At 42.4% G+C, this 26604-nt stretch overlaps 1 protein-coding gene across 4 annotated transcripts in view; it reads right to left on the bottom strand.

Annotated features, from left to right (window-relative positions):
• The window catches only part of LOC139423124 (cytospin-B-like), a 172412-nt gene that overhangs the window by 78210 nt on the left and 67598 nt on the right, over window positions 1–26604 (bottom strand). The window contains exon 1 of one of the 4 annotated variants that reach the window (XM_071174796.1): window positions 14942–15186. The exons of the other annotated variants lie outside the window; for them this stretch is intronic. Within the exon in view, the coding sequence (XP_071030897.1) occupies window positions 14942–14981 (40 nt within the window). The 5' untranslated portion in view covers window positions 14982–15186. Of the gene's footprint in view, window positions 1–14941; window positions 15187–26604 lie in introns of those variants that run through there. 4 annotated transcript variants of the gene reach the window in all.

Genomic DNA, 26604 nt, shown 5'->3' with positions numbered 1-26604 from the left:
GCTTTGCATTGGCTCTCCGGACTATTGAGTTTAGGAAATTATTGCATTGGGGATTTGCCTGGATATATTATCTGCACTTGGGAAACGTCCAGTATCTGCAGATCCACAGATTCTCAAACCCAACAAACGCTTCCCTTGTTCTTTGTGGTTCTATCTTTAAATCTTTATTCCTGCAGATCATACATGCTGCCATCATGTCTTTGGGATTATTACCATAGTACCATAACCTCCCCAGTCCCCACAATAGATTTGAAGCCATAATTATATCCCGGGGGCTCAGATAACATGCTCTCCAATAGTCTGCTTCAGCATGATTGCACATCTCGATCCAAGAATTTACTTAAAAACCAAACGACTGAGAACAGAAGGCGCAAATGTAAAATCGAGGCCGCATAGATGGTCATTCGAAGTATAGATATTCATCCTATAATAGTCACATAATATGTGGAGTACATACAGTATAAGCTATAGTACAAAGTCCATGCCGTATGTCATGCACAATCAACGTGGCACACTGTATCAACAACATGTTCGAGTTGAGTAAAGGGAAGGAGTTAGAGGCCTTTTTATATATATTTGAACAAACATTTTTTACCCCTTTTTCTCCCCAATTTCGTGGTATCCAATTGTTTTTAGTAGCTACTATCTTGTCTCATCGCTACAACTCCCGTACGGGCTCGGGAGAGACGAAGGTTGAAAGTCATGAGTCCTCCAATACACAACTCAACCAAGCCGCACTGCTTCTTAACACAGCGCGCATCCAACCCGGAAGCCAGCCGCACCAATGTGTCGGAGGAAACACCGTGCACCTGGCAACCTTGGTTAGCATGCACTGCGCCCGGCCCGTCAAGGATATCCCTACCGGCCAAGCCCTCCCTAACCCGGACGACACTGGGCCAATTGTGCGTCGCCCCACGGACCTCCCGGTCGCAGCCGGTTGCGACAGAGCCTGGGCGCGAAACCAGAGTGAATTAGAGGCTTTTTGAAGAGTTTAAGGGTTGCTTTAAAATCCTGTTGACCAATCTGAAAATATTAATGTGAACTAACTTGGAGAAAGAATGGAGGTAAAGAGTGAGTTTGGCATGCCTGGCTGTGAAGGATAAGTAGTAGGGTCGGTGTGGAGAGACAGAGAGTGGATGGAATCTGTCACCACATTGGCTGAGGTGATATTTTCCCTGCTGAGGCTGGCCAATAATCCTGCATATAAATAAATAAAGAGGGAGAGAGAGAGAGCAGAATGGATGGGCTTTGGCTGGGCTAAATAGAGACTGCAAATCACTCAGTGGAGTGAAAGAAGTAGAGTTACTGTATGTATGGGATCAAAAAGCTGACTCACTTACAGAGGGTTACATTTTGACTTGTGATGGTTCGGAAATATACTGTACACACACCATATAGAAAAACCACTACCTGATTACACAGAGATGGGGAATTGCTGGTCTTGCTGTGCCGGAACCAAAACAATTTGAAACACCAAGAGCAGAAAGGCAGCAGGGAAGGAGTAGAGGAGTAGAGCCTATTCATAACAACTCTACTGTAAGCAGAAGTAAAATACCCCATACTCATGTATTCCTGTGTCCAAGTCATTATGGGTAGTGAGTGACTCTAATGTCAGCAAGTGGCATATCATTCATCAAATACTGCTGAGAAGTGGACTCTCTTTTTTTAGAACAGCAACACCTGCAAGTCTGCACTATACAGTGCCTTCAGAAAGTATTCATACCCCTTCTTATTGCACTTTGTGTTGTGTTACAGCCTGAATTCAAAACGGATTACTTTTTTCTTCTTCTCACCCATCTACACACAATACTCCATAAGTGGAAACATGTTTTTAGAAATGTTTGTACATGTATTTAAAATGAAATACAGAAATATCGTATTTACACAAGTATTCACACCCCTGAGTCAACCCTGTACAAGCACCTTTGGCGGCAATTACAGATGGGAGTCTTTTGGGTTAAGTCTCTAAGAGTTTTGCACACTTGAATTGTACAATATTTGCCCATTATTCTTTAAAAATGATTCAAGCTCTGTCAAGTTGATTGTTGATAGTCAGCCATTTTCAAGTCTTGCCATAGACTTTCAAGACGATTTTAAGCCAAAAGTGTACAGGAACATTCAATGTCGTCTTGGTAAGCAACTCCAGTGTAGATTTGGCCTTGTATTTTAAGTTGTGGTCCTGCTGAAAGGTGAATTCGTCCCCCAGAATCTCAGTATCTCTACTTGCACATCATCATCTGCTCATTCATCACTCCAGTGTTAATCTGCTAAATTGTAATTATTTGCTCCTATGGCCTATTTATTGCCTACCTCCTCATGCCTTTTGCACACACTGTATATAGACTTTCTTTTTTTTGTACTGTGTCATTGACTTGTTTATTGTGTTATTGGCTTGTTTATTGTTTACTCCATGTGTAAATCTGTGTTGTTGTCTGTGTCACACTGCTTTGCTTTATCTTGGCCAGGTCGCAGTTGTAAATGAGAACTTGTTCTCAACTAGCCTACCTGGTAAAATAAAGGTAAAATAAAAAAAATTACATTTTTTTTTTAAATATTGAAAAGAAAATCTGTTGGAAAGCAGACTGAAACAGGTTTTCCTCTAGGATTTTGCCTGTGCTTACAGATGTATTCCATATATTTATATTAAAGAAAACTCCCTAGTCCTTGCCGATCACAAAAATACCAATAACGTGATGCAGCCACCACCGTGCTTGGAAATATGAAGAGTGGTACTCAGTGATGTGTGCTATTGGATTTGCCCCAAACATAACGCTTTGAATTCAGGACCGAAAGTTCATTTCTTTGCCACATTTTTTGCAGTATTACTTTTGCAGTATTGCCTTGTTGCAAACTGGATGCATGTTTGGAAATATTTTAATTTCTGTATAGGCTTTCTTCTTTTCATGGTGAAATCACTGTGCAGTTTTCTTCATCTCTGGCAACTGAGTTAGGAAGGAAGCCTGTATCTTTGTAGTGACTGGGTGTATTGATACACCATCCAAAGCCCAATTTAATAACTTCACCATGCTCAAAGGGATATTCAGCATCTCCTTTTTTTATCTACCAATCGGTGCCCTTCTTTGCGAGGCATTGAAAAACCTCCCTGGTCTATGTGGTTGAATCAGCGCTTGAAATGCACTACTCAATTGAGGGACTGTACAAATAATTGTATGTGTGGGGTACAGGGATGGGGTAGTCATTCAAAAATCACATTAACCACTATTATTGAACACAGAATGAGCCCATGCAACTTATTATGCAATTTGTTAAGTACATTTTTACTCCTGAACTTATTTAGACTTGCCATAACAAAGGGGTTGAATATTCAAGACGTTTCAGCTTTTATTTATTTTTTCATTTCTAAAATGTTCTACAAACAAAATTCCACGTTTACATTATGGGGTATTATGTGTGGATCATTGACACAAAATCTAAATGTAATCCATTTTAAATACAGGTTGTAACACAACAAAATGTGGATAAAGTAAAGAAGTGTTGTAGCGATGTGCACTGAGAGTCAGGAAGCAAGTTCAAATCAAATAAAATTATATTTGTCACATACACATGGTTAGCAGATGTTAATGCGAGGGTAGTGAAATGCTTGTGCTTCTAGTTCCGACAATGCAGTAATAACCAACGAGTAATCTAACCTAACAATTCCACAACTACTACCTTATACACACAAGTGTAAAGGGATAAAGAATATGTACATAAAGATATATGAACGAGTGATGATACAGAACGGCATAGGCAAGATGCAGTAGATGGTATAGAGTACAGTATATACATATGAGATGAGTAATGTAGGATATATAAACATAGTGGGATAGTTTAAAGTGGCTAGTGATACATGTATTACATAAAGATGGCAAGATGCAGTAGATGCAGCAAGATGCAGCAGTTTAAATGAGTACAGTATATACATATACATATGAGATGAGTAATGTCGGGTATGTAAACATTATATTAAGTGGCATTGTTTAAAGTGGCTAGTGATACATTTTTACATACATTTCCATAAATTTCCATTATTAAAGTGGCTGGAGTTGAGTCAGTATGTTGGCAGCAGCCACTCAATGTTAGTGGTGGCTGTTTAACAGTCTGATGGCCTTGAGATAGAAGCTGTTTTTCAGTCTCTCGGTCCCAGCTTTGATGCACCTGTACTGACCTCGCCTTCTGGATGATAGCGGGGTGAACAGGCAGTGGCTCGGGTGGTTGTTGTCCTTGATGATCTTTATGGCCTTCCTGTGACATCGGGTGGTGTAGGTGTCCTGGAGGGCAGGTAGTTTGCCCCCGGTGATGCGTTGTGCAGACCTCACTACCCTCTGGAGAGCCTTACGGTTGTGGGCGGAGCAGTTGCAATACCAGGCGGTGATACAGCCCGACAGGATGCTCTCGATTGTGCATCTGTAGAAGTTTGTGAGTGCTTTTGGTGACAAGCCAAATTTCTTCAGCCTCCTGAGGTTGAAGAGGCGCTGCTGCGCCTTCTTCACAACGCTGTCTGTGTGGGTGGACCAATTCAGTTTGTTCGTGATGTGTACGCCGAGGAACTTAAAACTTACTACCCACTCCACTACTGTCAGGGAGTGAGTGATTTAATCAATAAACAAAACATAATACAAAACAAGAAACACGAACAAGCACAGACATGAAACAGAAACAATGACGACTGGGGAAGAAACCAAAGGGAGTGACATATATAGGGAAGATAATCAAGGCAGTGATGGAGTCCAGCTGAGTGTCACTATGTGCGTAACCATGGTGACAGGTGTGCACCATATCAAGCAGCCAGGTGACCTAGAGGCCAGAGAGGGAGCACACATGACAGGTGTGCATACTTTCTGAAGGGACTGTAGCTGTTGAAATGCCATGGAAATAGCACTTTGAGACAAAATGCATGATGTGCTTTGCTTTGGGGAGTTAGCATGCCACAGTAGACACATTTATTACATTTACAGTGCCTTGCGAAAGTATTCGGCCCCCTTGAACTTTGCGACCTTTTGCCACATTTCAGGCTTCAAACATAAAGATATAAAACTGTATTTTTTTTGTGAAGAATCAACAACAAGTGGGACACAATCATGAAGTGGAACGACATTTATTGGATATTTCAAACTTTTTTAACAAATCAAAAACTGAAAAATTGGGCGTGCAAAATTATTCAGCCCCCTTAAGTTAATACTTTGTAGCGCCACCTTTTTCTGCGATTACAGCTGTAAGTCGCTTGGGGTATGTCTCTATCAGTTTTGCACATCGAGAGACTGAATTTTTTTTTCCCATTCCTCCTTGCAAAACAGCTCGAGCTCAGTGAGGTTGGATGGAGAGCATTTGTGAACAGCAGTTTTCAGTTCTTTCCACAGATTCTCGATTGGATTCAGGTCTGGACTTTGACTTGGCCATTCTAACACCTGGATATGTTTATTTTTGAACCATTCCATTGTAGATTTTGCTTTATGTTTTGGATCATTGTCTTGTTGGAAGACAAATCTCTGTCCCAGTCTCAGGTCTTTTGCAGACTCCATCAGGTTTTCTTCCAGAATGGTCCTGTATTTGGCTCCATCCATCTTCCCATCAATTTTAACCATCTTCCCTGTCCCTGCTGAAGAAAAGCAGGCCCAAACCATGATGCTGCCACCACCATGTTTGCCAGTGGGGCTCAGCTGTGTTGCTTTTACGCCAAACATAACGTTTTGCATTGTTGCCAAAAAGTTCAATTTTGGTTTCATCTGACCAGAGCACCTTCTTCCACATGTTTGGTGTGTCTCCCAGGTGTCTTGTGGCAAACTTTAAACTACACTTTTTATGGATATCTTTAAGAAATGGCTTTCTTCTTGCCACTCTTCCATAAAGGCCAGATTTGTGCAATATACGACTGATTGTTGTCCTATGGACAGAGTCTCCCACCTCAGCTGTAGATATCTGCAGTTCATCCAGAGTGATCATGGGCCTCTTGGCTGCATCTCTGATCAGTCTTCTCCTTGTATGAGCTGAAAGTTTAGAGGGACGGCCAGGTCTTGGTAGATTTGCAGTGGTCTGATACTCCTTCAATTTCAATATTATCGCTTGCACAGTGCTCCTTGGGATGTTTAAAGCTTGGGAAATCTTTTTGTATCCAAATCCGGCTTTAAACTTCTTCACAACAGTATCTCTGACCTGCCTGGTGTGTTCCTTGTTCTTCATGATGCTCTCTGCGCTTTTAACGGACCTCTGAGACTATCACAGTGCAGGTGCATTTATACGGAGACTTGATTACACACAGGTGGATTGTATTTATCATCATTAGTCATTTAGGTCAACATTGGATCATTCAGAGATCCTCACTGAACTTCTGGAGAGAGTTTGCTGCAATACAGTTTTATATCTTTATGTTTGAAGCCTGAAATGTGGCAAAAGGTCGCAAAGTTCAAGGGGGCCGAATACTTTCGCAAGGCACTGTATATTCAATTCTGAAGGAAGGATGTTCCTTTTTAGGGTATAAACTGAACTAATGTGCATGCTAATAATATAGCCACAGCATCCCCTTTACTGAGGAACTCTGCTTTGAGGTACATTCTCTACAAAAGGCATACATTTGATACAGACATCAGTGCATGAGCACATCGCATGAGATTGAAAGATTTTGATATTTTCTCCAGAAAGGGTAAAGGGGGACAGCGACAGCTAAATCGTATATCTGCTAAAACAAAGGGATTGACATCAGATGACCATATTTAGACATTAAACACTTGATTGGCCAAGATACCGTCAGAGGACAACTCATCATGGGTTTGTTCGGGTTCAACATAAATCGACAAACCAAAACATCTCAACCTTTCAATTTGATGCTCAAGCTGGTCATGTTTATCTTGGTATTTCACACGTGTTTGCAGGCTCTGAAAACTTGGTTTAGAATTATTTTTATATTTTTTTTATCATTCCGTATATTTGAGAACAACATCCAACACATCAGCCTTTCTTAATTTCTATTTTCTAATGTAAACTTTTCTCCATGACTTTTACATTTCTCTCATGATCCAAATACACATCCTACATGATTGAGAAGAGATTAAGTATTTGAGATTATTTTTCCTGGAACAATCCCTGTAGATGATGAAATGCAATATATGTGTGGGTTTAGGATTAATCTGAGAATGGGAGAGAGATTTCCACATGCAGGATTTAGAAGGTATTACTGAGAAAAAGACACCTCCGTTCCCCACCCTTTTCCATAGTAACCAAAAGGCAAACAAATTATATTTTCTAGTAATAGTAAGGATATCGCCATATGCCACAAACAGGCTGTGTCTGAAATCAAATGTTTACCACGAGACAAACAACTTAATCAAGTAGGAGACATTTCAGTGTGCTTACTGTGAAAACTAAAACTGATAGTGATGGTGTGACCAGGTTGGTCTGCTGACGGCTGCTGGGCTCAGCTGAGGAGGACATCACAAACAAATTAATCTCAGAATCCACAACCCAGGACCAAATATTGCATGCGCTGGCCAGCTACTCATGAAAACAGTCCCGGGAGACTACAAACAAATATGGTCTGTGGCTGGAGATGACAGAGCAGACAGCCATGGAGAGAACAAACAGGAAAGGATTGGATTATCTTTCACAGTCTAGCTGAAGGAAATCCATAACTAGACATTGAGAGATACTGTATACACAAACTTCTGAGGAGATGTTTGGTTTGAAATGCCTCACACACAAAAACTGTTGTAAAGACTGGGATGTTGCTTACATGGCAAATCCAACTAAATCTGTCTTTGAGGTTCAATGAGTGTAGGCTACATGAAGTCGGTAACTCGGATGTCTAAGTTCTGACCATGCTTCTAAAAATTATTCACAGATAGCCATTCTGCAGCTAGTGCTTTAATGTCTGTGTAGTGTGTACTGGGTATGGGCCCATGTTTCACCACACACAAACAGGACATTTAAACAGGACACACCTTGCTTTGCAAACACAGAACAACCCTTTGTTTACAGTACAGTAAACCTAACTGCTGTGGTGGAATACATGAATGAATACACCCCTGAGCACGCGTAAACACAGTTAACTTTCATAGCAGCCCCTTTGTATTCCTTGTCGCATCTATGCGCTCTCCTCCTCTCACCTCTTCCCTTCGCTTGTGGACTTCAATGCACAACACATCAGCTGTATGTGACCTGGCGAAAAAAAAAATCCAAGCCAAACTGCTACACACAGCCTACATCGTTGTCACCATATTAGGTAAAGTAACATAGCTAATAGAACTAATACGTTAGTAAACCCGCTACAATCATGCAGTAACGTTACAATGTACAGTCAGTAAGCAGTTACACCGACGGGCCCCTGTGGCAAGAAATTAGTAATACAAAAAGCTTACCTTGACTTGGAAGAGTTCCAGTGTTGTGTTGGCCAGCTAGCTAACATAGCATCCCTCTGTTTGAGCAGGGTGTTTCAATAGGCTAAACTAGCTATCTGCATTAGCAAGCTAAGTAAGTGAAACTGAGAAAAAAATGACAATCTCTATTTCTCTCTTGCTTCTCCTTCATTTTGGAAGAAATTAATTTATTAAAAACTGTTAAACTATTGTCTTTCTCTCTGAGTCAACTACTACATGTTATACACTGCAGTGCTAGCTGTAGCTTATGCTTTCAGTACTATATCATTCTCTGATCCTTAATTGGGTAGACAACATGTAAGTTCATGCTGAAAGAGCTCTGATAGGCTGGAGGACGTCCTCCGGAATTTGTCATAATTACTGTGTAAGTCTATGGAAGGGGGTGAGAACCATGAGCCTCCTAGGATTTGTATTGAAGTCAATGTACCCAGAGAAGGATGGAAGCTAGCTGTCCTCCGGCTACGCCATGTTGCTACCCTACAGGGTGCTGTTGAGGCTACTGTAGATAGTGAGTTTCTTTAGAGTGTTTTAATCAATTATTTGGTGACGTGATACATTTAGTATAGTTTTATCTAAAAAGGCTAACTTTTTAAATGTTTTACAATTGTCATTTTTTATGAAATTCACTGAGGAGGATGGTCCTCCCCTTCCTCCTCTGAGGAGCCTCCACTGGGTGGCAACCAGGAAAGCCTCATTATTGCTACTTCCAGACCTGGGTTCAAATATTATTTTACAATCTTTATTTCTGTTTTATAGTTTTATATATTTTTTAAAACCATTTGTGCCAGATGGGTGGGGTTTGCAGCCTAGCGGTTAAGAGTGTTGGGCCAGTAACCGAAAGGTCGCTGGTTCGAATCCTCGAGCCAACAAGGTAGAAAAATCTGCCGTTCTGCCCTTGATCAAGGCAGTTAACCATCAACAACAACTGCTCCCCGGTCGCCGATGATGTCGATTAAAGCAAACCCCGCACATCTCTGATCCAGAGGGGTTGGGTTAAATGAGGAAGAAACATTCCGGTTGATTGCATTCAGTTGTGCAACTGACTAAGTATCCCTTTTCCCTTTTTATTGGTCCATTAAACCAGAGGGTCAATCAAACACATATCAAAAATTTAAATTATTCTTAATAGTATTTTAACCTGATTCTAGCTACTGTACTCTGGGTAGAGCAACTCACTGAGACTCCTCTTCTTGGTCTGTTTCCTGAATCCTAATGTTGGTCTGTCTCCAATAAGAATCTCTATGCAACAAAATAGAGCTGATGCTGCAGATTCCTCGTCTTTCTTTGCACATTCTTTGGTGTGTTTTTTTGCTAATGCTCATCGTGTCATGGTCTGACTCTGCCCAGATAACTCTTGAAGAGTATTTGCCAGGTGCAGTGGATCTAGACAATATCACTACGATTTCAGCAGCAGAGCGATATCGATGTCAAGAGGAACGTCCTGTTTCTCACAGACAGTTATCGATGTCAACATGAGAGAGCGTCTTATCTATGTACGAGAGGCTTATCTTGAATGTTCTGAAGAATGCTGGGAATTAAACCACTGGGAGATGTGTTGGGATCTCAGTGTGGATCACTCTGACTCTTTTGTGCTGCGCTGGACTGATTACACATCTACCAAAGTTGCTATGGTTACTACAAGCCAGCATTGTACGGTTGGGTTCGACACGATAGTGTGAAGGGCATGCCTATAATAGTCTGGGTGAGTCAGACAGTACAGACAGTACAATAGGCTAAATGTCATAATAAGATGCATCCCTTGCAGTGACATGAAGAATGTGAGAGACAATGGCTTGATTGCCTTGCATGTATGAAAGCAGCCCAGCTGTCAGGGAGGTGTGGTGTGTGAAATTTGCTGATGGGGAGGCACAGATAGTCCTCGCCTGAGAACTCACCAGCACGTTGCCACCCATCTGCAGGTAATCGCTTTGCATAAACTGAACTCTACGTTACACTCTTTCTCTCCCTCTCTCAGCAGAAACTCACTCTGTTTCCTGCCTCAACTGGCACAGGTGCACAGACACAGGCACGTGTACACGGCTCGCATACCACCCCACCAACACACACACATGTTTAAACACACACCGTATTATCATTGTATATATATTGTCATGGCTTCAGGCCATGGATCATCACTGGAGGCTTTGGGCCATGGATCATCACTGGAGGCTTCGGGCCATGGATCATCACTGGAGGCTTCGGGCCATGGATCATCACTGGAGTGAGGAGACGTACGGGAAGCCTGGTGCGTGGAGCTACCACAGGGCTTACCAGGCTGGGGAGACATACAGTAGGCCTGGTTCTGGGAGCAGGCACAGCACTCACCAGGCTGGGGAGACATACTGGAGGCTTGGTTCTTGGAGTAGGCACTGGATACTCTGGGCCGTGGAGGGGCGAGCGTAGTCTCGAGCGTAGAGCTGGCACAACCCGTCCTGGCTGGATGGTTATTTTCGCCCGGCAAATGGGGCGCTGGCACAAGACGCACTGGGCTGTGCAGATGCACCGGAGACACAGTGCACAGAGCCGGCGCAGGATATCCTGGGCGGTAGAGACGCACTGGCGGCCAGATGCGCTGAGCCGGCACCATCTGTCCTGGCTGGATGCCCACTCTAGCCCGGCCGATGCGGGGAGCTGGAATGTAGCGCACCGGGCTGTGAACACGCACTGGAGACACCGTGCGCTCCACCGCATAACACGGTGCCTGACCAGTACCACGCTCCCTACGGTAAGCATGAGGAGTTGGCTCAGGTCTGAACCCTGACTCTGCCAAACTCCCCGTGTGCCCCCCCAAACATTTTTGGAGCTGCCTCTCGTGCTTGCCTCGTTGCTGTAACTCCTGGTATCGCCGCCGTTCCTCCCTTGCTGTTTCCGCCTGTTTCCATGGCAGGGTCTTATCCCCTGCCATAACCTCTTCCCATGTCCATGAGGTCCTCCACTCCCTCTTCTCCCGGGCCCAGGATCCCTGCTCCTCCAGGCCAAGCTGCTTGGTCCTTTGGTGGTGGGTAGTTCTGTCACGAACGTCGTCAGGGAAATGACCGGACCAAGGTGCAGCGTTGTGAGCGTACATTATCCTTTATTAAGAATGTCGCCAACAAAACAAGAAACACCAAAAACGAACGTGAAGCTGACTAGGGCTATACAGGCCACTAACACAGACAACTACCCACCACTTAGGTGGCAAAACAGGCTGCCTAAGTATGATTTCCAATCAGAGACAATGATAGACAGCTGTCCCTGATTGAGAACTATACAGAAACAGAAAACATAGAATGCCCTCCCCACATCACACCCTGACCTAACCAAATAGAGAAATAAAACGGGTCTCTAAGGTCAGGGCGTGACATGACTGAAGATCATACTACAGTAAATGTGATAAGTCTACTAATGTGAAAGTGTCAGATCAGGAACAGACATTTATCAGAACAATGAAAAATGTACTTTCTCTGTAGACACACTGCAATTCCTGAGAAACAAAAGTCTGTGTTATCACAGTCTGATTAGCTTGGTTATGTAGTGTTGTTTTGGTTGAGGAATCTTTTCCTGTGGGCCTGTCCAGCACCGTGTGTAGTAGACTATCCTATCCTATCGCTCTCCTTCACTGACACTTCTGATGCTCAAGAGTGAGCAAAGACTACAAACAGTCATGTTGTTCCAGTGACCACTGTTTTTACTGCATTGGTATCACATAAAAACACCCTGGTACTATCAAACGCTTCTCTGCTTTCTCAACATTTTAGCAGCTTTTCCTGCACTACCACTACCTCCAAACATCCCGGCTATGCTGCATGGGCGAGGATCCCACAGGACCGTGAAAGCTCACTTTCCTTTTTTGAGCATGATGAATGCTCCAACCCTCCCTGTATCTCTGTCTCGCCCTCCCTCTCTCTTTCTCTCTCCCCTCTCTCTCTCTGACTCCCCCTCTCACCTCACTGGACAAACATCTTGCCAGTCGCCACGGGCCGTGTTTTTTATTCTTCTTCCAGACAGCTCTGGACTGCATGGAATCAGATCTGAAAATAGGCCCACTGTTCTGTTCAGCCATAATATTTAACTGATGAGGTCATCATCACAGTATCTGCTGAGTGTGGGCACTGGGCCACTCTTCCAGTGTGTAATAGAGCGCTGGACAACTGACTCGCCCAGTCAGAAGAAGGGTGGTGGTTATATAATTTTAGAAAAGGTTATTTTTATCTTCTAATAAGGAAAGTCTTTTGTGCAGCATACAGACAAGATAATCAACTATAAACATGCAAAAACAAGACAGTGAACCACACTGGTAGCGGTTTAGAAACAAACAGCAGTATCGCTACTATCGCAGACTGTACTGGCCAGATGACTTAAAACCATCTCATCCTTCCACTCAGAGATAACAGACAGTGTTAATCACAGACAGTGTTAATCAGAGCTCCCTCCTTTTCCGACGTCTGCTTCCGTACCTTACACATAACAGCTGTGTTATTCTACTCTACCAGATACTATCTGAGACATACCACAGCTGGCCAGACAGAGGCTCTCACAGTCTACCTGCCAAATTGAGGCTAAAACATCAATCAATTAAATGTATTTATAATGCCCTTTTTACACAAAATTATTTTACATTAACGAGGCCTAGAATAGACTCACAAGGAGCAAACATAATAAGGATTATTGCTAGGCCTTTATTTGGGAGCAATCGTGTTAATGTGGACTGCATTATCCTAGGTGTTAGTAAACACCAGTATAGGAAGCAGCCCTGATGAGAAATGGATTAAAATCCTCTGTGTCCCTCTCTCATGGATCAATTTATCCTCTCCTCTGCAGACTTCTTTCTATACATCAAGAGATTAGGCTACAGTACATGAAGAAAAATCTGCCCATTTCATGATCAATTCTCATTAACTATGTGGAGGCTTGTTTGATTGGATGGGGCAGTGGAGGTATGAGAATAATAATAGCATGATTGATTAACATTATAGTAGAACTCATCAAATTATAATACAGGGCTTTCTGGGATCGAACAGACTGTGTGTGTGTGTGTGTGTACTGAATGTAATCAAAATACTTGACAGATGACAGATGTTTAGCTTCATATGAACTGGAACACATGCACGTGCAGTCACACAAACACACTGTGTCAGGCAGACAGCAGGAAGTGACAGCATAGCTGGATCACACCACAGGGATGATGGGTTTATTTCCAGCTGTTCTAGAGGACAAGTCACCCTGAGAAGGTGACATTAGGACACCTCACCTCACTGTGAGTGTGTGTTCAGTACAGACGAGTCATGTCTGAAGTGTTCTTCACCCTAAATGGGGCCAATTTAGATCTACAGTAATAACAATATGTTATGAGTGTCCTATTCGCGAGCAGTCGAGTAGAGAAATTTGTGTGACAGGAACCAAGAGTCTAATCTCTCCTGCTGGCATGCAGCAGCTCCCTACTGAAGCCTTCTGAATCAGAGCCTGCCGTGCTATCTCACACCACACACACTACCGCTCCGAAATGACACGACTTAACACTCACTAGCTGATAACCGCTACACTGTGTAGTGTGGGCTGTGTTCTCACTGGCTGCTTGGCTTTTCTCTATTGGCTGCTTGGCTACAGCGACACAGAGACTTCACTAGCTGCCCACACTAGAACACTGAACAGGCCCCTTTGGCTGGGTTGGAAAGAGATCTGGCTACATACGGAGGTGCTCCCACACACACTCCTACAAACACACACAAAGATGAATGGCACACACACACACCTCTGTATCAGTTACTTTACACTAGGAGCCACTGAGCCCACAGACGGGAGCTGACAATGCAGATATGCTGTTCGTGGATAGGACAGAGGTAAGAAACAACCTGAAAGGGCCATTTGTTGATGAGAGAGAAAATAGAGATGAGAGTGAGACTGACTAATGTGACGTTAAAGGCTGTTGAATGAAGTTAAAAGAGACTTTGAAATGGAAATGTGTTAAGCAGTCTAGAGAGAGAGAGAGAGAGAGAGAGAGAGTACATGGGACAGCGATACCATCTCCTCTGGCTGATTCCCTGCCTCTGACAGAGAGGAAGCTGCTGGAAGATAAAACACACTCAGCACTTTTCACCGTAAACCAATCACACATACACAAATATACACAAGACATGCACACACACATGCAAACTAACACGCTACTAGTCAATTAATATCCTTCTTTGAAGCATTTGAGCAATAAGAGAAGAAGGGCAGAGTAAACCTACAGTACAAACCATCAAGTACACTCACGTATGCAGCTTCAGGCAACGTTCAGGGCCACTGGCACTAAGTCTAGGTACAGCTCCATATGTCTGACAATGAATCTTTTAAATGGGATTTACTGACACGGCCTGAGATCAGATTCATAACTAGGTTATTTGGCAACGCATGGCTTTGTTTGCCTCCCACATCAACAGAGCACAGAGTCAGAGAGACAGGGTGGCGGGGGAGAGACTAGATAGAGAGAGAGAGGGGGGGGGGGGGAGAGAAAGATAGGCTGATGAAGTGAATGAGTATTGCTGTTGGAGTGGTGAGTAAACAGTGCTAAGCTGGCATACGATTAAGTACGGTATGGTAAGGTAGCAGACCTGACTCTGACTCCTCCAGTCTTCCCGCCTGGTTCCCCATGCTGGTCCGGTCGGCAGCTCTCCCCACCGGGACGGACTAATCCAAGAACCCCGGCAGCGGGGGAGGCCGGCTCTGCTCAGAGAAGCTCTCTATCTAAAAGTATGTAGCAACGTCTAAGTCCGATACACCGGTAGAGATACAAAAACATACAGGAGACAAAAATAATATTCCCTCCTTCCTTTCTCTCTCTCTCTCTCGCTCTTCTCTCCAGCTCTTCCTGAGGCAGAGTGAGTGGAGGCAGGCTGTCCCGCTGCTTGAGTGTGTGTACGTGTATGTGTGTATGTGTCATTCAGACTGGTGACATTGCAGTGACACACTGGCTGGCAGGCAGAGCCGTGTGGGCTTCATTAGCCCAGTGACGGCTGGAATCAGCACAGAGGGGGAGTGGCTTCCACGGCTACACACACGCACACAGACCGGCCCTCCTCCTCCTTCCCTCAGTCTCACAGACTTGAAGAGCTGTTTTTCACTCTCACAACAGAGCATACATGACTGCTGCTTTTAACACAGTGTATTGTGCCTCGACAAAGTAAATATCCCTGTACAGTATGATGAAAGAGAGAGACTGATGGAGGAGGAAGAGAGGAAGGAAAGAGGGGGAGGAAAAGGATGATTTGTCTTGTTGGCAGAGGCTGACATCAGAGCTCTCTCTTCTCTTCCCTTTCATGTGAACTCTCCTGACTTCATCTGTCCAACAGAGAGCAAGATCACGAACTAACTGGAGCTCTGGCAAACCAGGGGTTGGAACCGGTTTAGGGAACAGAATTGAACATCTGAGGAAAAGTTCCACAACAGAACCTTCATTTTAAAAGCATGGGAACTGGTTACATGGGACATCCATATGCATTCAGATCCAACCTGGCACAGCCAGCGCTATCAATAAATGAGGGATGTTGGCCAAATTAGCCACATTTATATATCCTTAAATAGCCTATAACAAATTACAAAACACAATTTCTTGTGTTTCGATGTGTAGCATATGCAAAACTTTATCGCCAATTTATTTAAAAAAATGTACTTTCCTAAAACAATAATTGTCCACCTCACGGTTCAGTTGTCAGAGATTAGAGCACTAAATGCATCAATCGCCTCTTCACTGTGACCTTGAGACTGGTGTTTTGCGAGTACTATTTAATGAAGCTGCCAGTTGAGGACTTGTAAGGCGTCTGTTTCTCAAACTAGACACTCTAATGTACTTGTCCCTTTGCTCAGTTGTGCACCGGGGCCTCCCACTCCTCTTTCTATTCTGTTTAGAACCAGTTCACGCTGTTCTGTGAAGGGAGTAGTACACAGCGTTGAACGAGATATTCCGTTTCTTGGAAATGTCTCACATAGAATAGCCTTCATTTCTCAGAACAAGATTAGACTGACAAGTTTCAGAAGAAAATTATTTGTTTCTGGCCATTTTGAGCCTGTAATCTAATCCACAAATGCTGATGCTCCAGATACTCAACTAGTCTAAAGAAGGCCAGTTTAATTGCTTGTTTAATCAGAACAACAGTTTTCAGCTGTGCTAACATAATTGCAAAAGAGTTTTCTAATGATCAATTAGCCTTTTAAAATTATAAACTTGGATTAGCTAACACAACGTGCCATTGGAACACAGGAGTGATGGTTGCTGATAATGGTCCTCTGTACGACTATGTAGATATTCCATAAAAAAATCTGCCGTTTCCAGCTACAATAGTCATTTATAACATTAAAAATGTCTACACTGTATTTCTGATCAATTTGATGTTATTTCAATGGACAAAAAATGTGCTTTTCTTTAAAAAAAACAAGGACATTTCTAAGTGACCCCAAACTTTTGAACGGTAGTGTATTTGAAGGAAGAGAAGCATGCTTCAACACTGACATGCAATTCTTTATGGGCTCCCGAGTGGTGTATCGTACTAAGGCACTGCATCTTAGTGCCAGAGGCATCACTACAGACACCTTTGTTTGAATCCAGGCTGCATCACATCCGGCCGTGGTTGGGAGTCCCACAGGGTGGCGCACAATTGGCTCAGCGTCGTCTGGGTTTGGCCAGTGTAGGCCGTCATTGTAAATAAGAATTTGTTCCTAACTGACTTGCCTAGATAAATAAAGGTTAAGTTTAATATCAAAAGTAAGAAGCCATTGTTTATAGGGAAAATATAAGCAGCCTATTATAATAAACACAGCATTACAGTTGGAACCTAATTAGCATATTTAAAGAACTGGTTTCAAATTCATAAATAGTCTTACAATAATAACAATTGGCACGGGAAACATGTTTACATTGCCAAAGCAAGTTAAATAGATAAACAAAAGACACATTTCAAATGTTATATCATGGCTACAGTGTTATAATGATATGCAAATACTTATAGTACAAAAGAGAAAACAAATAAACATAAATATGGGTTGTATTTACAGTAGTGTTTGTTCTTCTCTCTCTCTCTCTCTCCTCAGCAGCAGGCGTATGTGCGCGCAAGGAGTGTGAGAATGGTTCTGAAGTGTGAATTTGGGGTGTAGGCTATGATAGAAAGCCTTTTCTGGACGATTTTACTTATCATCTTTTCTTTTTTTTTTATTGCCCAAAAGCCAGCAATTAGCCCTTCCGGCTAATGGAAACCCTGGTGTGTGGTTGTGTAGGCGAACTGCCTCTCCCCATGAAAAGCATGGTCTAGTAATCTATTAAAATGGCAAGCGTGATTCAGAGAAGACCTTTTCAATGCTAGTTAAGGAGACTATAGTTATCACGTTTCACATTGGATTTATTAACAACAAAAAGGTAAGACATGTTTTTATTTTCATTCTGGTGCCGCTCTGCAAAAAAAAAGGAACAATCAAACTGGTTTAGAACTTTATTTTGCTGGTCAGAACGACTAGAAAATAATTGTGGTTCCAACCCTTTTGGCAAACTCTAAACACACATATACATGCACACACACACATCCTCACACACTCTCTCTTTCTCTCACACAAACATGCATGTGCACACACACACTAGCAGTGTTATCATAGCAGGACTCTGCATTACTGGGGGGCGCCATTCTCCCTGCCGGAGGGGTGTGTCTGAAAACGGAGGGAGGGTTGTGTGAGGAGAGGGAGGGGCAGTGGGTTCATTCTCATTCACAATGTATGTGTCTGAAATATTAATGATGGTAAAAGCCACAGTAGGAGAAATGAAGTTGGGAGTGAACTGATGTGTCATCTCCGGTTGGATTGGTCCCTTATTGAGTGACCCGGCATGAAGGGAGTCTTTGGGGGTTTCTTGGGACACAGTCTTCTCATGACATGGATGCATGTTGTATGTAGTTCAGTAAACAGACCAACAACAGGTGTGTTTGTGTACAAACCTTATGTCAGATGAGAAATATCTAAATATTTTGCCTAAATAGACTGTTTGCACGTTAATCCTTCTCTTTTAAAGCCCCACCCGAATATATTGAGTGGGTGTGGAGTCGTGATTTCTCATGACCAGCATCATTACCACCGCTCTGAGTCTGTTCTGAGTGTGTGTGTGTCTGTCATGGTAGAATGTTTATGGAGGCTAGAGAGAACTGAGGAGTCCCAGTGGTATTGAGGCACGTTTGATTAATTCATATGACAGCGATGAGAAGGGGATAGAGAGAGTGACTGTGCCCCAGTCTGAGGTGGGCGACAAAGACATACAATGCCCCCTCAGGGCCACATGTTCCAGGCCTCCAGGGTCCCAGAGTGTGTCCGAAATGGCACCCTATTTACTATATAATGCGCTACTTTTCTTTTTACCAGGGCCCTGATCCAAAATAGTGCACTATATGGGGAATAGGGAACCAGTTCAGACGCAGCTCCAGTCTGGTGTCTGGGCACGTCCACCAGCTGCTCTGCAACCCTCTCCTCCCCTCGTCCTCTTCCTCTCCATCCTTCACTGTGACAGTCAGTCAGGCCGAGGGATAACTCACATCATTCATCACACACTCAGGGAAGCCTCGCTCGCTAGGCATGAGGACAGACCAGAACCCCTTATTAGGTTTCTCAAATCAGTCACAACGACTTGTGGTAATGTCTAAATGATAAGGTTTCTGGGCTGATGAATGAAGTACATATTATAATACTTCTGGAGAGGCAACACATGGTGAGAAACCTGTGGGTGCCTGTTCCCCATCAGTCACTGACAGAGGCTGCAGTATTCATCTGGCTGAGAGACAGGCTGGGCTTAACTACACCATGAAGGGAGAAATATGACATGCCTGACAGGCCTTCGCCTCATAGATACAGCGAAACTTGAAACTATAACAGCACTCATTAATGTATTACTGAGACAAAGATATGTTGTTGAGTGGGTGCCCAATTATAACAGCTAGTCAACTATGCTAGCTAGTCAGTATGTGGATGATGTTTACAGCAAGTTAAACATCTCTCAGTGGGTTCTTAATGAAATGGAAGTGGACAGTGTGCAGTAAACGAGGCAGCAGGTGTGAAGGCCTCATAACCTTAGTTGGATCTGATGATTCATATTGACCATATTGACCAGTATGAACACTGTCAAGCCACCAGTTACAGCTGCGGACTTGTATTCTTGCTATTAATACAGCAGAGATATTTGTTTTGGCTTAACTGATATTGATCCACAGAGGCAATTTCAAATATCTAGTGTCTCTTTAAGCCAAGACACTGGAAAAGGCTATACAATGATTGAGTACAACTGTCCCTTTGAACAGTGACACACTATAAGACCTTAAAAGTTAAAACTGCCCACAGTCCTCTGCATCCATTCAATGTGAGCACAGCAGTGTCTAAATCAGAACAGGTCTGCGGTAAAGGAAGGACCCATCCATGAAGTAGCTAGTAGTACACATCACTTCACCCCATTAGGGCTGATGATAAAGGTGTTATTTATAGAGTAAAAACTGCTTCTCTTTATCTCCTCCTCTCCTTCTGGTGCTCCACTAGGGATTCCCTACTCTCACAGTGAAGGAAGGCTTCATTTAAATATTGATGAAGTGCTTAAATAAGTCATCTGGACGTGGCTGTGACCCCTTGTCTGACGTCTCTCTCTCTCGACAATTCTACCACTTAATAACCAGTTATTGTGCTATTAGTATATATGCACTACTGTAAGATATGATACACGTTGATGTTGTAGCATTTTAAGTCATACTGCATTTAAGCTTTTCATTTCCCTGGACTACAGTATACTACTATTCCCATGGTGCAATGCTCCGCCATTAAGCCTCTCTGAGGTATAATAACGTTAGCCTGCAGTTAACTTAGTTGGCTAGCAAGATAACATGAAGCTTATGTCATGAGTTCATTTCACATTACTATGGGTTGTAATCATACGTTTATGCAAGTAAACGCCAGCTGTGATGGAAACAGGAAGTTTTGGTTCACACTATGATATGGTGTGTGGTCCTCCCACTACGACTCAGGAAACCATTCAGTTTATAAGGTTACGGATAAATACATTATGAACTTCATAGGATGGTGAAACTGCACGGTGATCTTGATGTTCCTTTCCTATAAATATCGAGGGTCGTATTCTGGTGATATGATGATCGATGTTTGACAAATAAAAATATTATCCATAATAATCTCTATGTAGACTAGCCTACCCATTTGCAATGGTTGAGCGCACATGCCAAGACCATATAACGCAACAATTTGTGACAAAACTATTGGTAGAGTTGAAAATGCAGGAATATTTGCATGCGAATCTGTCGCCAATTGGATGGAAACCTACCTATTGTCTCCAATCAAATGCATTACACTAAACATTTATATATATTTTTTAAATAGACGTTAACCATAAATTACGGTGTATGATGCTGGTTAGCTAGCATGCTATCTAGCTCGACTGCTATATCTGAAATAGTAGTATTTGCAACTGTCTTTAAAAAACAGTCCAAACAACATGTAACGCTAGGCCTGTAAGAACAACATTCATTATGAAATTTACAGGCAAATCACTACGGAATCCTAGTTTATCATGATTGAAGCCTGCAATATCTTTGATGGTAACAGCAATGCTAGCTGCATCTGAAATAAAGTCTTCAAACATCCAAATACAGCCTAAGCAACTGCCCAAGCAACCATCCATCCAAAAACACCATAGGCCTATTGGAACTAACAAAAAGTATGAAAGTTACAAGTAATTCACTACAAAAATATAGGCTATTTGGAAAGCGCGCAATGGCAGCATCCGCAACTTGGAAAAGTGATGGTGCCAAACTGAATCATGGGACTTTGAGCCTTGAACAACAAAAATATTGGAGTAAGATGACTATAAAGATCATTCCATAGGTTCTTATGCGTCTATTTAAAATATTTACAGATGTTATTAGACAAAGAAAACCTGAGCAACAGAAAAATAAATATAGAAAACAGGCTATATAGATAGCAAAAAACGACTGTTCATAATTCATTTAATAAGTAATCTCAGGGATCATCACTTTGCTCAGGGATCACTTTGCTCATCACTAAACAGTCAATAGACATGAAATCAAAAAATTACCCTAAAACTGTGTAGGACACTACTAAATACTTCATAAAAACAACACACATGTTAACAGTGCCGGATTTGCCCTTTAAGTGCTGTGGTATTTGAAACAGGCTCTGGCTGGGTCTCAGGAGCAGACAGATAGGGACACCAGGAAGTGGAGTCACGGTCTCTAGGGAACACTGTCTTGATGATCGCAACAAAATGACATACATTTACCAAATAAGCAGAGACATCAGGTACAGCCACCAATTGTGCAAGTTCTCCCACTTAAAAAGATGAGAGGCCTGTAATTTTCCTCATAGGTACACTTCAACTATGATAGACAAAATGAGAAAAAAAAATCCAGAAAATCACATTGTATGATTTTTAATGAATTTATTTGCAAATTATGGTGAAAAATAAGTATAATAAGTATTGCCCCACTGTATTAGAACAAGTGAAACATTTGAATAAAATGTTCAATATGTTATTTGGAAGAAACACCCAAACCAACATCAAACATCACAAATTAAAGCAGATTTTGAATTGTGTAATGTCTGACCAGTCTGAACAATGCTTGGTAATGAAATCCATCCATCAAAGCCTTGTTAGTCCAGATTGCCTATCATCACAAGCCATTTAAAATCAAATTGTATTTGTCACATGCACCGAATACAACAGGTGAAAAATACCTACTACAAGCCATTAACCAACAATGCAGTTCAAGAAATAGAGTTAAGAAAATATTTACTAAATAAACGAAAGTAAAAAATAAAATAAAAAGTAACACAATGAAATAATGAAGAGGAGCTGATGAAGAGGAGCTGATTAGATTTTACAGTTCTAACACAACAATGCTGACAACTGACATGAGACAAGCCTCTTGACATACTGGAGGATGAAGCCATATTGACAGTTACACACATAATCCAGCAATAAAAACAGGCTTTGGTACAAAATACTTACCACAGAGCAAGGTGGTGAGAGGATAAAGTACACCAAGTAAATAATAAGTAGACATAAATCAATAGAGCAGAACCATCTTTAATCATGACTGACAGCATGGTACAAATCGTACAAATCTCAAAAGCTACAGCAAATTTCATTACACTCTGAAGTAAAGCATTGCCCCGGCTATCAGCATCAATACATCAAGATAAGCCACAGACATTTCACTCAGAATATCATCTCACAACACAAAGACGTTAAAATATCATTTAAAGACCTCGGACCACAAGCCGATATCTCATCTCAGACCTTTCAAAAACCATCATTATGTCTTAACCATTATATAGGTCTCAACAGTCCACCCAGTATGTATGCGTTGTTGACTGGACTAACACACTTCCATTACATGATCATGCTGAATGAGATTTTACACTGGCTGATCAGCAGCAGCTCTACAGACCTGTCTGGTCTGTCCACTGACAGTCATGTTCATCTATTTCAACATGGGACAGGGGGATACCTAGTCAGTTGTACAACTGAATGCCTTCAACTGGTTAGTTCTTATTGTTATATTTCACTTCAGAGCCGCCAGTCCCATTCTACATGCCTTAGAAAGCTCTTTAGTCCCACCTCCCACACAAGTGGAGACCTCACCTGGTGCCTCCAGAGATGCAATCTCTCTCATCGTCACTCAATGCCTAGGTTTATCTCCACTGTACTCACATCCTACCATACCCTTGTCTGTGTGTTATACCCTGAATCTATTCTACCACGCCCAGAAATCTGCTCCTTTTCTTCTCTGAACTGACGACCAGTTCTTATAGCCTTTAGCCGTACCCTTATCCTACTCCTCCTCGGCTCCTCTGGTGATGTAGAGGTTAACCCAGCCCCTGTAGCTCCCAGTACTACACCTATTCTCCAGGCGCTCTAATTTGTTGACTTCTGTAACCGTAAAAGCCTTGGTTTCATGTATGTTAACATCAGAAGCCTCCTCTCTAAGTTTGTTTTATTCACTGCTTTAGCACACTCCGCCAACCCTGATATCCTAGCCGTCTTTTCAGTCAAGATAGTACTGCCAAAGGGGGCGGAGTTGCAATCTACTGCAGAGATAGCCTGCAGAGTTCTGTCATACTATCCAGGTCTGTGCCTAAACAGTTTGAGCTTCTTTAAAAAAAAATAAACCTTTCCAGAAATAAGTCTCTCACTGTTGCCGCTTGTTATAGACCACCTTCAGCCCGCAGCTGTGCCCTGGACACCATATGTGAATTGATTGTCCATCTATCTTCAGAGTTCGTACAGTTAGGTGACCTAAACTGGGATATGCTTAACACCCCGGCCGTCCTACAATCTAAGCTAGATGCCCTCAATCTCACACAAATTATCAAGGAACCTACCAAGTACAACCCTAAATCCGTAAACATGGGAACCCTCATAGATATCATCCTAACCAACTTGCCCTCTAAATACACCTCTGCTGTCTTCAACCATGATCTCAGTGATCAGTGCCTCATTGCCTTCACCCGTAATGGGTTCGCGGTCAAACGACCACCCCTCATCACTGTCAAACGCTCCCTAAAACACTTCAGCGAGCAGGCCTTTCTAATTGACCTGGCCCAGGTATCCTGGAAGGATATTGACTTCATCCCTTCAGTAGAGGATGCCTGGTTGTTCTTTAAACGAGGATTCCTCACCATCTTAAATACGCATGCCATATTAAAAAAATGTAGAACTAAGAACAGATATAACCCTTGGTTCACTCCAGACTAGACTGCCCTTGACCAGCACAAAAACATCCTGAGGCGTACTGCATTAGCATCGAATAGTCCCCGCGATATGCAACTTTCAGGGAAGTCAGGAACCAATATACACAGTCAATTAGGAAAGTAAAAGGTTAGCTTTTTCAAACAGAAATGTGCATCCTGTAGCACTAATTCCAAAAAGTTTTGGGACACTGTAAAGTCCATGGAGAATAAGAGCACCTCATCCCAGCTGCCCACTGCACTGAGGCTAGGAAACACTGTCACCATCGATAAATCTTAGATACATCAGTCAGGAAGTTAAAGCTTGGTCGCAAATGGGTCTTCCAAATGAACAATGACCCCAAGCATACTTCCAAAGTTGTGGCAAAATGGCTTAAGGACAACAAAGTCAAGTTATTGGAGTGGCCATCACAAAGCCCTGACCTCAATCCTATAGAACATTTGTGGGCAGAACTGAAAAAGTGTGTTCGAGCAAGGAGGCCAACAAACCTGACTCTGTTACACCAGCTTTCTCAGGAGGAATGGGCCAAAATTCACCCAGCTTATTGTGGGAATCTTGTGGAAAGCTACCCGAAATGTTTGACCCAAATTAAACAATTTAAAGGCAATGCTACCAAATACTAATTGAGTGTATGTAAACTTCTGACCCACTGGGAATGTGATGAAATAAATACAAGCTGAAATAAATAATTCTCTCTACTATTATTCTGACATTTCACATTCTTAAAATAAAGTGGTTATCCTAACTGACCTTAGACAGGGACTTTTTACTAGGATTAAATGTCAGGAATTGTGAAAAACTGAGTTTAAATGTATTTGGCTAAGGTGTATGTAAACTTCCAACTTCAACTGTAGCCTCGTAAAACTGACTATACTACCGATCCTTAACTTCGGCGATGTTATTTACAAAATAGCCTCCAACACTCTACTCAGCAAATTAGATGTAGTCTATCACAGTGCCGTCCGTTTTGTCTCCAAAGCCCCATATACTACCCACCACTGCGACCTGTATGCTCTCGTTGGCTGGCCCACACTACATATTCGTCGCCAAACCCACTGGCTCCAGGTCATCTATAAGTCTTTTCTAGGTAAAGCCCCGCCTTATCTCAGCTCCCTGGTTACCATAGCAACACCCATCCGTAGCACACGCTCGGGCAGATCTATTTCACTGGTCATCCCCAAAGCCAACACTTACTTTGGCTGCCTTTCCTTCCAGTTCTCTGCTGCCAATGACTGGAACGAATTGCAAAAATCACTGAAGCTGGAGTCTTACTCACTTTAAGCATCAGCTGTCAGAGCAGCTTACCGATCACTGCACCTGTACACAGCCCATCTGTAAATAGCCCACCCAACTACCTCATCCCAAAATTGTTATATATTTGATTTGCTCTTTTGCACCCCAGTATCTCTACTTGCACATCATCATCTGCACATCAATCACTCCAGTGTTAATGCTAAATTGTAATTATTTTGCCACTATGACCTATTTATTGCCTTACCTACCTAATCTTACTACATCTGCACACACTGTACATAGAGTTTTCTATTGTGTTATGGACTGTACGTTTGTTTATCCCATGTGTAACTCTATGTTGTTGTTTTTGTCGCACTGCTTTGCTTTATATTGGCCAGGTCACAGTTGTAAATGAGAACTTGTTCTCAACTGGCCTACCTGGTTAAATTAAGGTGAAAAAAAACAAAACAAAAAAATGTGTCTCCCACATTTAACCCAAACCCTCTGAATCAATCAGGTGTCGGGGGCTGCCTTAATCGACATCCACAGAGTCCAGGGGAACAGTGGGTTACCAGGGCGCAGAACGACAGATTTTTACCTTGTCAACTTGAGGATTCAATCCAGCAAGCTTTTGGTTACTGGCCCACCGCTCTAACATCTAGGCTACCTGCACTTACTTGTGTGGAGGAGGCAGATAGAACATTTCAAACATGAAATCCCTGTGGAGACATATCCATCTGTCTCTTTTATGATTTTGATTGGATATAAAGGCCAACTTAGCTTATTTTGACTTCAACATCTTTAGCTGAGGGAATAAATTGGTACAGTTTGCAATCAAGGGGCAGCAAGTAGGGGCAGCAAGTACCCTAGTGGTTAGAGCGTTGGACTAGTAACCAAAAGGTTGCAAGATCGAATCCCTGAGCTGTCATCCTGTCCCTGAACAAGGCAGTTAACCCACTGTTCCTAGGCCGTCATTGAAAATACTAAATTGTTCTTAACTGACTTGCCTAGTTAAATAAATGTAAAAAAAAAAACAAGGATAAGTGGACTCTGTGCCCTCCTCCTTGAGATGCAGAGTGCTTTACAATCAAGTGTTTTTAAAACATTTATTTAAAAAAAAATGTTTTTACAAAATCTGGTCCCATAACATGGCTGAAGAGCAAGGAATTATTTAGGAAGTTGCCTGATGAAATCATTATGCAGGCACAAAGTATAATAATCTAATTTGTATCCTGCAGTGTGAAAACCTTG

Source organism: Oncorhynchus clarkii, chromosome 12 (assembly GCF_045791955.1).
Source record: "Oncorhynchus clarkii lewisi isolate Uvic-CL-2024 chromosome 12, UVic_Ocla_1.0, whole genome shotgun sequence".
Classification (NCBI taxonomy): domain Eukaryota; kingdom Metazoa; phylum Chordata; class Actinopteri; order Salmoniformes; family Salmonidae; genus Oncorhynchus; species Oncorhynchus clarkii.
Note: the sequence above shows the minus strand (reverse complement) of the source record. Positions and strands in the feature narration are given on the sequence as shown.